The sequence below is a fragment of the Falco punctatus genome, assembly GCF_963210335.1.
Source record: "Falco punctatus genome assembly, chromosome: 17".
In the NCBI taxonomy this organism is placed as follows: domain Eukaryota; kingdom Metazoa; phylum Chordata; class Aves; order Falconiformes; family Falconidae; genus Falco; species Falco punctatus.
Window position 1 is genome coordinate 2,714,448 of NC_137597.1, and position 14,561 is coordinate 2,729,008.

Sequence of the window (14,561 nt, forward strand, 5' to 3'; positions counted from 1 at the left end):
CCCAAGGGTTTTTCTGGGATGTGGGGCTTTGAAAAGCCTCCGCGTCTGGGCACTACTCACCCAAGCTGCGCAGTGATGCTCGATGGAGGATGCGACCTTTATTTTGGGGAAAAGGAGACACTTTTGGAGCGGTGTTGGGTCTGCAGAGGGGGAAGCTGGGTCAAACCCCTGGTTGGGAGCTGAGGTTGGGTTTTGCAGCAAAATCCCTGGCTGGGAAGGGCAGCTCCAGGGCTTATCGGGTGGATCAGGTGCCGTCTCTCCGTCTGACGGCCCCTCGCCTGGAAGCCGGGTCCTGGCACATGGGTAGAGGCGGTGCTGTGACTCAGAACTCCAATCAATGTTAATTAATTCAATGATAACGAATGAGAAGGAGAGAGAGACAAGAAAAAACACTGTGGGATATTAATGCACCAGGCTTGGCTTTGGGACATCTGGCTTGGGGTTGGCCTGGGAAGTTTTGGTCCAGAGCAGATTTCTGGAAGGAGAGGGCTGCAGGGATGGCTTCTTTCTTCTCCTCTTCATTTTTGCCCTCAAAATCACCCTGACTCCATGTCTGGTTTCTCTTGGAGAGTCATTTCCCAAGTCTCTATCTCTGGGTCCATTCTGAGGCTTTTTTTAAAACATTTTTTCCTGATTTACTGATGGAATAGCAGCATTTTATCCCTCTGGAGAAGGCCATTTCACTTTGTAGTTACACTATTTTCTGCACCCTGCAAAGCCTGCGTCCCCTGGAAGCTCAGTCTCACCCTCCCTCTCCTATTTTTCCACAAATAGCTGATGAAAGCAGTGTCTAACGGTGTGTTTATTACTTGTGTTTTTAATTGCAGACACCTGTCAAGATGTCCTCTCTTCCAGTTACCCCCAGGGTGAGGTGGTCACCTTCTCCTGAGCCCCAGCTGGATGCAGGCAGTGCCCCGGCGAGGGATGCCTTCCCGGAGGGATGCTCTCCCTGAGGGATGCCTTCTCCTAGGTGGAGGGTTGTGTACCCCGAGGGATGCTTTCCCCGAGGCAGAGGGATGTGTGCCCCGAGGGATGCTTTCCCCAAGGTGGAGGGATGCTGTCCCTGAGGCTAAGGGATGCTTTCCCCAAGGCTCAGGGATGCTCTCCCTGGGGCCAAGGGATGCTCTTCCCAAGGCTGAGCGATGCATTCCCCCAGGGATGCTCTCCGCAAAGTGCAGGGAGGCTCTCCCCAAGGCCAAGGGATACATTCTGCAAGGAAAATGCTCTCCCTGAGGCTGAGGGATGCTCTCCCCAAGGCTGGGACATGCATGCCCCCAAGGGATGCTCTCGCTGAGGCCGAGGGATGCAATCCCCAAGGGAGATGCTCTCCCTGAGGCTGAGGGATGCTCTCCCCAGAGCCCAGGGATGCTCTCCCCAAGGCTGGGACATGCATTCCCCAGGGATGCTCTCCCTGAGGCTGAGGGATGCTCTTCCCCAAGGAGATTTGCTTGCCCACCACAGCAGCCCAAAGCTCCAGCCGCCAGCTTTGTGGCCAGGGGGGTTGGCAGCCTCGTCCCCCCCCGCGAGGTGCTGCAGAGCAGCAGGGCTGGGAGGGGGGGGTCAGGGTGCTGGGGGCGGCCCCACTCCCCTGCCTGCTGCCAGCCCTGCCACGTACACGCTGCCTCTCCCCAGCGCCCCCCCGGGCTGCCCCCCTCCCCTTGCCCATGCTTTCGGATGCACCTCGCCCCTCCGCCTCCGGAGACTTGCCAGCTGCTCACCGAGACGTCGTCGTCGCCCGCGGCTCCATCCATGCTCTGAACCCCTCCATCGTCACACGGCCGCTGGGGACCCCCCTCTGGGGTTTCGAAGGCTCCATCGAGGTGCCGTGAGTGGGTCGCTGCACCATCGCCCCCCTCCCATGGGTGCTTCCCCTGGGGTGCAGACCCCGAGAGGATGGGGGGGACGAGCGGGTCGGTTGGGGCGCAGGGATGGGGATGGGGTGCAATAGGTGAGTGAGGTGGGGTGAACCTGGCTGGCCTGGAAGGGTCAGTGTCTTTCTAATGCTGTTACATATCTCTGTGATCAAGGCAATACTACTCCCATTTCCGTCTGTCCTGTACGCATGCCTCTACCTGTCCAACCGTACTAGAGTTCGAATAAAGACATCCACGAACTGAGTCAGCTCCCGTACCCCCTCCCGCCTCCGTCCTTCCTCGCCACCAGCTCCCTGCGTGCCCACGGAGCCCTGTCCCCACCCTGCATGTCCCTGGCAGCAGGGATGGTGACTTCAGCAGCGGCATTGCCTGGATGTTGTGGCCGAGCTCCTGGCTTTCTTGCAGGGCTTGGAGCAGAGCCCACTGGAAAGCCCATGGCAGACTGTTTTCAACATCCACGCGATATTCGTTTGTTGAAGGAAAGGCGCTGCAGAGCTGACAAACGCGTTGGCTCTGCCCGCTCTGACTATCAAAGTTGAAATAATCAGCATTATGGCCACAGCGGTGCCATCCTTAGGTTTCAGAGTGAACGCTGCATTGAGGTGAACGGACTGGCCCTCCCCAGGCTGTCTGGGCTGCCTGGCTACAGAGCCGAGCAGATGGCACTAAGCTGATTCATGGGTCTGGGGTTAATATTTCCCACCCTTTGGGGGGCTGGGGTGCCCCCTGGCCGGCTCCCAAAGAGATTTAATCACTCTGCACCCCCCAAGGCACAGCGTGAGCTGCCCAAGAGACCTGGCACCGCTCCGATGCTCTAAATCACTGCTGCAGTGATTTGGAGGGGCCTCAGCTGACACCGCCAGGATGGAGATTTTGAGGCTTTACCTGCTGACAACCCACCCCAAGGGCACGAGGTCTTTTATTTGAGACCTGTTGCACAGGGAGAGGCTGGGATGGTTAAAACCATGGCGAGGGGGTGGGGGTGGAATAGAAAAACTGCCACAAAATTGCCAAGGAAGCCATCACAAGTGTGAGCAATCAGTGGCCGGGGGCCAAAGAGTAATTAAAGCAAGAGCCTTCCTGCGAGGGTGGGAGCGAGGTGTTCTGCTTCCCGCTGCGGCTGCAGGGAGCCCAGGCAAGAGCCCCGCGGTGCTGCTGAGCGTGCCGGGCCCTTCCCCGGTATGGCCGTGGTCACGGATGGATCGTCAGGATCGATGCGGACTGCTTGGGTTGGCTGAGCCGGGATGCTCGGTCAAGTGATGCTGAGCACCTGCATCCCCCCTGCAGGGTCCTGCTCATGCAGCGTTTGGGGACCGTGAGCGCTCAGAGCATCTCAGTGGTGCTCAGGACCTGCCAGGATGCTTGAGGGTGGCCCCAAGGGGACTGAGACAGCCTGACTCTTTGGGAGGTGGGTTTAGGGACAGGGTGGTCAGTATGAAGCTGGCTGGACATGTCCCCTCTAGTGTCCCCCAGCAGCAGGATGAGGTCCCATCTCCCACCTCGACAAAGCCTCTTCCCATCACCCTTCTGTACCGCAATGGCTGTTTGCAACTCGTTCCCCACGGACCCCTGTGCAAAAAATTAATCAGGAGGGACAAACCGGTGGCTCAGGGACCGAGTGTGTCCCCAGGGATCCCCCGGCTCTCCAGGGTGCCCCTCTCTTTCCTCCTCCCTCTTTGGCTGTTGGCTGGGAGAGAGAGGTAAGCCCCCCTGCACCCCCCCGGGGGCTATAGGGGGAGGGTGTTATGGCCCCAGCCTGGGTGTGGGGCAGGAGGGTGGGTGTGAAGTGCTGCCGAGCCTCTCTGAAGCTGCACAAAGGCGGACGTGAGCCATCACCCAGGTAAGGTCCTTCATCCCAGGACACCGTGGGTGTCACAGGAGGGGGGTGAAGCCCCCATCCCACACCCACAGCCAGCGCAGGGCTCCCTGAGCTCGTGCTCTGGATGCTCCATCACGCTGGGCTGGGGCTGCGCACTGGGCATGGCCGTGGGCACCCTGAATTCCCAACGGACTGTGGAGACACAGGAGGGTCGTGGTGGGTGGGGGGTGGAGGTGGGAGAGGGCAGACCCCCGTGGGGGCAAAAAGGCTCTTGGGGGAGCACCAGGGCCAGCCATGAGAGAGCCCAGAGGGGAGCAGAAAGGCTGGTTTATCGATGCCTCGGCTGTCCCCATGAGGAATTCAAACCGGTTTTGAACCCAGGCATCCGGCTTCCCAGCGGGATGGTCCCGGCGTTCCCCATATCCCCACGGAACAGCCCATCCCTGCTGGTGGGTGATCCCAACCGAGCCCAGCTCCAGCAGTCCCAGCCCGAGGCTGGCAGGGATTTCGTTAGTGCTGCTGCTCATTTGGAGCCATGAGGCTTGGGTCCGGGCACTGCTGGCACGACTCCCCTCTTGGCCCGAGTTTCTTGGCTCTCCATCCCTCTAGGTATAAATCCAGCACCAGCCAAGTGGGAGAAGGGGGACAAGGGATGGGGACAGAGCCTCGCACACCCTGACACCAGCCCCTTTCTTTTCCCAAATAAAAATCACCCTTTCCCCCATTTCCAGGAGCATTTTTAACACTTTTCCTTTATTTCTGAAGCCAAGAAAAGACCAAGCAGGGAAGGAGGCACAGGGACGCACAGCGGGGAGCGAACACAAGCAGAAGGACCTGATCTAGAGGTGGGGGACAGCGACAGCATCCCCGGCCTCGGGGCTGGGATTAGCCATTGGGTGCACTTAAAGGAATTTTAATCAGTGAAAGACGCTGCCATCAATAAAAACAAGCAAGAGGCTCCGTGGCACCGCGCCAAGGCGATGAGCGCATGATTTTTAATCTAGGAAAGTAGCTGCTGGAAGGGGAACAGCACGCGGCCGGGCAGCGGCTCCCGAAGAGCTGCATCCACACCAGGGATAACGGAGGGGCCGGATCCGGGCTGGGAGAGGTGGTTCCCACCCGGAGCCAGGCCACCTTTGGGGTCCTGTTTCAGGGGGAGGTGGTGGGGAAAGGTCGTTGCATGGGGCTGTTGGGTTTCTCTGCAGCGGGTTTGCTCGGGTACCATTCTCCCGTGCCTCAGTTTCCCCTTTCCTAAGTGAAGATGCTTAGTCACCCCTTTAAGAAAGATTTTCTTCTTTCGAGTGGGGACACAGCTCGACGTGAGCAGACCCACGCGCGCTTCCCCGCCGGCTGGAAGACGCCTGATAAAAATCAGCGTTATCCAGTTATCCTGTGCCCTGGCCGGGAGGAGCTCGCCCTGCTGCCCCCCGTGTTTCTCTTGCAGTGACCTGAGCAGGGTGACAGCTCTCTGGTGGCCACGCAGGCCCCCAGATTTGGGAAATTCCAACCCCCTGGCACCTGCTTAGGTCCCCACCAGGTGCACATGAACCCAGCAGTGATGCTCACGTGTTCGCTCCCTTAAACAGCCCCGAGCAGGGGGCACCTTCCAGTGCGCTGCGTTGCCTGGTTGACTTGGCCTCACAGCAGGCTCATCCCTGGGGCTGTGGCATTGCCGGGGGGGGGGGGGGGGGGGGGATTTGGAAAGGGGGGAGGCTCCTTGGGAGCCAGGTGTGTCTCCTCCTTCCTACTGAATACCTTTGGAAAGAGGAGGAGGCTGCCCTAATCCCAGCTGTTCACTGAGGCTACCTGTGCTTGCCGCTGCCTGGAGGAGCCTGGGGGCTGCAGGAGGTGGGGCTGGGGGCACTGGGGGTTTATAAACCCACCCCCAGCAGCTGTGGGGGCTGCCCAGTTTCTGGTACAGTTGGTATCACTGATGGTGGCTTCAGAGCAGGGATGGCGAAGGTAAGAGAGATGCTGCAAGGGGCTCCCTTGCTCTGTTTGGGATCGGTGGGACCCTGCAAAGCCCCTTTCTCCTGCAGAGCCCTGGGTGCTTGTCAGCATTGGGTGGGATCCCTCTCCCCACGCTTGGTGTGATCACTTGAGAAACCCCTCGGAGCCCCCCCCCCCATCTCCAGCCTCCTGGCAGCTTTGTTCCCACCATCTTTTTTTTTCTACCGGTGCATTGCAACACTTCAGAGCAACTGGAACCAGTTTGCTGCTGGGAAGGGGGGTCCAAGATTTCCCCCCAATGGGGTTTCAGTGCCCAGTGAGCTCACTGGGGTCCCAGCACCCCATTGTGTCTCTGCCTGGCAAACTGCTGCTGTATGCAAGGGTGCTGAGCCAAACGTGGGGCTGGGGTGGATGAGCCCCTCCCCCCTTCTTCAAGCCCCCCCTGGAGATTTACAGCCGCTGAACTGGGCAGCGGTCCCCTGCCGCCCCATCTCTGCGCATCCCCCAGCAGCGATGCTTCAGGCTCTTAGTTTAATGGGGCTGGCGCTGAGGGTTTTGGCGTGGAGGGCTAGGGATGGTGGCGGGGAATGTGTCCAGTTCCCACTCTTCTAATGTGATGAAACTGAATAAATATCTCAAGCCCAGAATGACGTTTCTGTACCATCAAGGAATGAATGAGACTTGCAGCCTGTTTTGAGCTGGGCTGCACAAGCCTTGCGTGGATTTATTGCTCTGGCTCTTAGAATCCACAAAAAGTGACCAAAAAATGTTTGGGTTTTTTTTCCCCCCATCCCTATTTTGCACTAATGTAATCTGTGTTGAGAAAGCCAGACAAACAGGGGAGAGGCTTAGGAGGGGATGCTGGAGATGGCTGAGCCCTGAAATGGTTTTTACTGGGGAACTTTGGGCAGGGCAGGGGGGAAATGTCCCTGTTTAGCACCAACCCTAGATCCTCTGACTGTGAGCTGACCATGGCATGTGCCCTGCTTCTCCCATTCCCAGGGGAAATAAAGCTTTAAAGCAGCATCCTGGGAATGCTGGCTGTTCCCCTGCAGCCGAGACAAAAGTAAACGTGTAAATGCAGAATTTCCCCCAGAAAAAATCAACCCCAAGTCTCCAGCTGGCTGCTGCATTGGATGAGCCTCCACAAAGCCACCCAGATGTGGGTTCATCCCCCTGCTCTGGGCTTTTGAGAGCCTTTTAATTATGAGGCAGTGCTAATTGAGGGTAGGAGAGTTTCTGCGATGGATGGGGCAGGGTTTGTAGGCTGCAATGCTTTGGAGGTGAAGGGCAATACTTGACACCCAGCTCCCAGCATGGCTGGTGGGACTGGGAAACCTGGATTTGCTCCCAGCTTGCAGACAGGTCTTGAGCAAACAGGCTTGTGCCTCAGTTTCCCCTTCTGGGCGTTCCTTCCCAGGGAAGGGTGTGCTGCTGAAAGAAAGCCTTATAAAAAGGAGAGAAAAAAAAAAAAAAAAAGGTGTTTGTGTATTCTGCAATAAGAAGCTCTGGGAGTCAGCTGAGGACAGTCCCAGCTAATTGGAGAGAGGAAAGCATGATCTTATTTGCCTATTACGGTCCCAGTAACACTGGGCTGACGCGGTGGTGAGCACAGCGAGGGCGCTGGCAGCGTAGGCAGCCCCCATGTCCCGCATCCCAGAGGTAACCATCTGCTGGACCTTGTCCTTTTTTTTTTTTTTTTTTTTTTTTTTTCCCCTCAAAGATGATGGGGGTGAGAATGGAAAGCACTGTGCCAGGTCCCAGCTCGCTAGCGGGCAGCCAAGGTCACCCCTTCCCCAGATTGTCCCCAAAGTCCTTGCTGGGGACAGTTGGCTCCTTCCCCTCAGCCTGCGTTAGTGCTACGTGTTGAGCTTGGCGTGCCGATGCATCCACCGCTCCTCCCAGCTGGCTGGGCACCCAGAGAAACCTTGTTTTCTTGCTTTTACACCTGGAAAAGGGGCATCTTGGAGAGGTGAAACAAAACCCCAAGGACCCGTGCGGTGCACATCTCCCGCTGCTCCTTCTTCTCCATCCCTGGGGTGGGGACATGCCCTTCCCCACAACGCTGGTGCTCCCCACACCGTGATGAGGAGGAGACCCCACCGTTACCTCCCCCAACCCTTTTATTTTTTTTATATATTTTTTTTTAGCTGATTCATGAAATTTCTGCTCTGGCAGCACCATGTTGCTTTAAGCTGTTTACGCGAGTTCAGGAGGCGACAGCGTGTAGGGTATTTTTAGCTTGCTGGGTAGCAGAGCGGGATTAAAATGCAGTCAGTGTTACAGACGCTGGGGCTGAATCAGTATTCCTGCACAAGCGTCTCCGTGCCAGCCTTTTCCATTGAGTGTCTGAAAAACCCAAGTTTCCATGGAGACTCAGCTCCAGGGCAACCCGTTTTCCTTGGGAAAAAAAAAATAAAAAATAAAAAGACAAAAAAAAGCAGCAGGTAGGGAGCTTATGCAAGGGATGGCCAAGCTCTGGCTCCAGAAGGAGAATGGTGGCTATAAATCCCGGTCCTTTCCCACCCGGGATGGGGGCGTTGGGTTGTGCAATGCTGTTAAAAGTTGGTTGGGGGTGAGCTGCGTTGCTTGTCCCATCCCGTACCCCTTTGGTGGGGCTTTTTGGGGGTTGGATGTGCTTTCTGGGTGCTTGGTTGGTGGCGGAGGCTAGTGGGAGGTCTTGGTGCCTTGCTACGGGGGAAAAGGAGCAATGCGGTGCTGAAGAGATGGGTTTGAGTTTGCTCTCCTGGAATGGTGGAACGAGGAATTTGCCCCCCATCTCCAGGAATGAAATGAGTTAAGTCAGCAGATCTTACCCATGTTGGGGCAGTGTTCTCCTCTGCCTTGAGGAGCCTCTGAAGCAGCTTTGCCAGGGGCTGGTTGTCTCCAGTCCACAGTGTGGGGGCAGAGATACTCTAAAAGGACATGATGATGATGATGATGAAGGTGATTGCTCAGGGTCACATGCAGGACCATCCTGTCTCGGTTTGCCTGTTGGCCAACACAGACATCAGCCACAAGAGTCTCCCATGGAGAAGAGACTGGAACATTGTTGTTCTCCTTTATTTTCTAGCTCGGGAAATCTTCCCTTCTCCCCTTCTTGCTGCATCAATCTTGGAAATTTCTAGGGGAAAACAAAAAAGAAAAATACTAATTCTTGCTAGACATTTATATATATTTTCTCCTGTCTGTCCCCAGCACTGTGGTTAGGACACATCCCTGCTGGCACAGTGACAGCGCTGGGTGGCAAAGCAGGTCAGTGTACAGAAAACCCAGCACTCCCAGTTTGGCACTGGGGAAGATTTGGCAAGCCAGACCCAGGACTGGCTGGTATGCAGCAACGGGATGGTCATTTGTTTGTCCTAATAACCACGAGCTCTGTGGATGCATTTGGTGGCACCCCTGGAGATATTCTTTTGATGGGGATGTGGATGTGGGTGTGGGTTCTGTGGGGGACCCCAGGAGCTGGTCTCTGCTCATATAGCCCCCAGCAGTAGGGGCTGTGGTCATCATCCTGCCTTGGTCATCAGTTTTCCAAGCAAACCCCATCCTTGAACCCACCGAGATCCAAGCTGGAGCCAAGGCGTTTCCTCAGAGTTGTGTTCTCTTTACTATGATGAGACATTTCCATGTGGCGATCCAGTGTGTAGAAACCTCAAAACCCCAGGCTGGGACCCCCCCAGCAGGGGCTGAACCCCTCCAGTAAAGCACGATGCTGCACAGCACAAAGCAAAGGCAGCTCTTGGAGTGACCGGCCCCATCCATGCTCCCTTGGATCTGCAGGGACAGGTCCGTGGGTGATGGGTGACGTGGTGCCACTTCTGGGCAGGGTTGGGATGGAGCATCTCTGGAGGGATGAGCTGCTCCTGGTGAGATATTGTCCTACAGCTGGATCTGAGGGCAGATGAGCTTCACAGGGAGATGGAGATTTTGCAACCACAGACAGGCATGAGCCACCAAACCCACGATGCAATCGGGTACCTCAAGGCCACGTTCTCTGCAACATGGTTTGGCATTTTAATGTTTTCAAACCAGTCGAGAGCAGCCACGGTTGAGCAAATCTACTCAGATTTCAAAGCAGTTTGTGCTTGCCTATCCTTCACCTAAGGGGGGGGGGGGGGGGGGGGGAAATCCTATCTGCATTAAGACTTTTTTGGTTTCTCAAAGGCATTTTCATGAAAAAAGAAATGGATGTTTAAAACCCCATGTCCTCCCAGCAAAATCAGAGTTGAGAAATTGTACCAAACAAAACTATTTTTACTGCAGCATTTCTCAGCCTGATTGATTAATATTTTTTGCCCGAGCAGAATACTTTCTGTGAGAAGGCTTCTTTTGATCTAAAAAACTGTTGTCATCTGCTTTTTTTAATTGAAAACCACTTCCACTTTCATTAATAGCTGTTCTCCCACCCCCAGCCTGCACTCAGCATGCCTGAAACAGCTCCTGTCCAAGGGGTGATTTTCCAGGATTGGAAGCAGCCGACACGATGGGCTTTTATCTGTGTCCACAGCGATTTTAGGCAGACTTGTTCCTATTCAGGCTGCTTTCAGAAAATGGTCTGTCTACCTTTTTATGGGTAATAAATGGAGAAAAAGTCATATTTCAGCCCAGTTCCTTGGTTTTGTGTAGTCCTGTAAAACGGTGTCTTTTCCCCATGGAGTCATGGGGGTGTTACTAGGGGGACATTGTTGCCTGAGGTTCGTGGTTCAGCTCATGGAGCTTGGTCTTGGCCAGTGTTTGGCACGGGTTGGGAGAGGACTAACCCCCCAGCACTCGCCATGCTGCTGGGATGCAAGATGTGACAGGGCTGGGTGCCTGGGGATGGTGTCACAGCACAGCCGGAGTGTCCCAGGGAGTCCCCGGTGTCCCTGGGCTTGGGGACCATGCGCTTGAGGCCAGACTCTTGACCCTGTCAGCTGCTCCGTGGTAACAAGGGGCTTTTTTTCCACGTGTATCTTGAAGGCTGCATGAAACACATGCAAATGAATTGCCTCTTATCACTGCCAGCTGCCCGGGCTGCTCCATCATCAGGCTTTTTTTTTTTTTTTCCCCGGGGTGAGCTAGCGTTCATCTTTGCTTTCTGCTCAAAGAAAAACGGTATTTGTGGAACAGTCTGCAGGAAAAAAAAAAAAAAAAAACAAACAAAAAAACCCCAACAACAAACCAAACCAAAAAAACCCAAACCAAAACCCTAAAGAAATAACAAACAAAACCCCAAACAAACTGCATCACTCCAGCTATCTATTGACTTTATTGTGGTAACCTGGCTGCATTCCCACAGGAGCCTGTGGCCATCCTTTGGGAGAGGAGGACTTGTGCACCTTGGCTCCCAGCACAGGTGGGAAGCGAGGATGGTCAGGCAGGGGGTGGGTAGCACATGGGGGGGAGCAGAGATACATCCTAAACCTGCTGGGGAAGCATCGCCCTGTGTGCAGGAGAGCATCGTGCCCTCCCCTGTGCATGGAGGCTGTGGGGGGCTTGGCCAGGGCTGGAAGGGAGAAGCCCTGAGAGCAGCTTGCAGTAAGGATGCTCTGCTTGCTTCCAGCTGGAGTAAATACCAGCTCCTTCCAGACTGCCAGCAAGCTGTGGCCAAGCAGCGTTGCCAGGCTGTGGTGGCACCTCGCAGGGTCACTGCCAGCATCATCCTCTCTGAACATGTCCCTTCTCCCTGCAACACCCCCCCACCCCCCCCACCCCAAGTCCCTCTCTGTGGGACCCCCACACTTCAGCCTCTGCTTTGCATTTATAGCTGCCATTTGCAGCTCTTTTGTTATTTTCTGCTGTTCATTTAAAAAAAGCAGCTGACACCATCTCGCTGTTTGTGGAAGGAAACTATTTAGGGACATAACTAGTGGGTTTTGGAAAACTTACCATAATGGGAGAGCTGGGGTTCCTTCCAGCCTTGCATCTGCCCAGCTCCCTGCCAGCCAGCTCTGCTTAACGGGATGCTTTTAATGGGACGTTAACGACTCAAAAAATACCACAGAGCAATTTCTGAGCAGAATAATTGGGAGTCAGCTGGAGCTGGGGGCTCTTCACACTTCCCGAGCGCTTGTCCCTCTTGGAGAAGGACGTCACATTCCCGTAACTGGCTCAAACGTGTCCTTGGTGCTGACTGGCGTGTTGAAAGCCAGAGTGAGCTGACGAGCTGGTCAGAGCTGGGTTTTGTGGGGAGAAATGGCCTTTTAAGAAGCTGGGGCTGAACTGAAACAACCCTTCCAGAGCAGAGCTTCGGGAGCGCTGGGGAGAAGCTGGGAGAGGTGAAGGTTCTCTCTGCTCTCTGTGCTTGGTTGTGGCAGAGGAAGCGTGGTGGCTCTGTGCAGCAGAACGAGGGCTCCTGTAGTCCAGAAAATGATGGGTGTAAATTAGGGGTGGATGGTGAGGAGCCCCCTCGGTGTCCCCCATCTGCTAAAACCCATCAGGAGACACCGTGGGCTAAATGCACCTGGATGTAAGGCTGCTGCTCGGCTCTCCGGCAGCATCCCTCGCCCCTTACTCACAATTCATGGGTGGTTTTGCTTCTAAATGTAGCCCTTCTGGGGCAGGATGGGTACGGAGGGGGGTGGATGGGGGGGGGGGGAGGAGGGGAAGCATTTGTCTCTCCAGGTCCATTGTCTAATCAAAGGGAGCCCGACTTTAAAGGCTTCCCAGAGCCGACGGGGACATGCATCATTAAAAATGTTCAAGTGCCTCGGTTCCCCAGCACCTCTTTGAAATCACTGGTGACTGCCTGGCCTCTGCGTGGTGGTGGGGAGCCGCCTTGTGCTGCAGCTTCCCCTCCACACCAGCCCCCAGGGACCGCAACGGGGACTGGGCTCCTATGAAAAGCAATTTAAATGCAGGAGCAATCTGGGCTGCAGGCATCTCCCCATCCCAAACGGCAGCACATGCACCAGGAGTTGCCTTGTTTGCACATTCAACCCCTCTGTGCACAGACGTTACTGGAGTCAGGGAGCCATTTGGGGATGAAACAGGCTGCTTTGGTCCCAGGGATGCTTTTCTCTCTCTGGTATAAGAAAACAGTTTTTTTCTTGTATCGGCTGTATCCAGAAAGCCAAGCCAGCAGGAGGGAGGTGATGCACATGTCGGGCTCAGGTCTCAAAGCTGCATAGAATATTTGGGTCAGGACCCACTGTTTTACCCTCTGATGGGCAATGTGGAACCCAGGTGCTTTGCAAAAGCATCTGCTGGTGGCTGGAGGGGAAGAGGGGTGGGGAGGGAGCCATGGGGGCGGTGGGTGCTCTCGGCTGCTCGTGGAAGCAGGCAGAGCCCGTGCTGAGGTTGCTGCTCTTGGCAAATCGATGCTAATCCCGTTGTGTCTGCTGCAGAGATGGCACCACCCCGGCAGGCGGAGGGCGGTGGGCTGGGCAGGGACGAAGGGGGTGCAGGGGGGAGCTTAAGTGTAGGTGTAAATCAGGGTGGCTTGCGTCTCTCTGAGGCACTTGGGTCCCTCGCTGCTGCCGGTGGGGATCCCCAACTTCCACAGTGAGCAAGAAGCTGCCTGTGCTGTTGAGGGAAGGTCTTGTCTGTGCCCATCCTTCTCAAAACCTCACCAGGAGGAAGGAAAAAAAGAGAAGTTTTAGGGAGCCCCATCACCTTTGCTCCTGGCTCTTCTCCCCACGTTTCCTTGCTGCTTTTACCCTCCCAGTTTCCAGCCTGCAGGACAAACCCATCCCCTCTGCAGCTGCCCTCTACCCTGCCACCCCAGCCAGTACCCGCACCCTGTGTCACCTCAACATCCCATGCCGACTGCCCTTCCAAAGGATCAGCATCTTCCCAAGATGCAGGATGAAGCATTTTTCTGGGTTTCTCCCCCCAAATTTCCCCTGTGGAGGACGCAGATGGATGGGTTTTGCTTGGCCTGATTGAAATTCGGATCAGTGTGTCCTGGCTGACTATCAGCCCTGCTAATCACCGCCCTGAGCCGCTGCAGAACAGCTGCTTCTTGCTGATATGGCACCGAGCAGCTCCCCAAGACCCCCCAGCCTTGGCAGAGCCACGCGATCAGGCTGGGAACAACAGCAACTCGCTGGGGCTGGGAGGAGTCTAATTAGTCTAATGGGGGAGAAAATTGCTTGGGGGGGATGGGAATAATCCAGCCACATTTGGCATAAACCCATCGTGCCCAAGGCAGGCTCATGGACACGGGTGGGAGAGGAGCAAATCACTAGCCATGGGTTCTGCCACCGGTGCACCATTGAGCTTCGGGCACATCGCTTAATTCCCAGACACAGCTTTGATATTCCAAATCAAGGCTGCCAGCAGGCTCTGCCACTTCCAAAGGGCTGTTTGGTCTTTTTCTTTGGGATTATGCTTATTTTTGTGGCTAGAAGAGACCATTGTGTTCAGTAACTTTGACTTCCTGCATTAGACAGGCCATAAAATGCTGCGTGGTACCCAGCCTTATTATTACCGTTTATTACTGCAGAGGGAACAGGCACGGAAAGCGCGGCTCCATGGGTGGGGAGCTTTTTAAAGCAATCACCTACGGCCATGCAACCTGTTATGAAAACTCTCCGCATAACCAGGATGGATTTGTTATGTGCATAGGGGATGGGGGTAATTATAGGAAAATCACCATCTCTTGACAGATAAGAGCCTGCCGTGTTTGTTCTGGAAATTAGGGGGGTCGGTGCAGTTGTTGTGGGTGTTCCCCCCCCCCCCCCCCCCCCCGTCTCAGGGTTGCTTTGCTTGTGCAGGCGGGGATGGTAGCGGTTGGCAACCCAAGGTGTTGTGTTTGCTTCTGCGATGCCTGCCCAGCCTGGGGCTGGCTGCCTGGCTCTCCTCGTGAGCACGGGGAGCCGTGCTGGGTTAATTCTTGGGTAGCAAACTGCAGTGCTGAACACCTGATCATACTTTTGCCTGATCATCCTCTGCGGTTGCCGGTGGGTTCTGGTGATGGTTTTGGCTCAGATCTG

General features: G+C 55.4%; 1 protein-coding gene across 1 annotated transcript in view; it reads left to right on the plus strand.

Annotated features, from left to right (window-relative positions):
• KCNC4 (potassium voltage-gated channel subfamily C member 4) overlaps window positions 1-5,381 on the plus strand; it is a 29,918-nt gene extending 24,537 nt beyond the window's left edge. The window contains exon 5 of the mRNA XM_080367884.1: window positions 828-5,381. Coding sequence (XP_080224010.1) covers window positions 828-889 — 62 coding nt within the window. The 3' untranslated portion in view covers window positions 890-5,381. The remainder of the gene's footprint in view (window positions 1-827) is intronic.
• The last annotated feature ends 9,180 nt before the right edge of the window (window positions 5,382-14,561 follow it).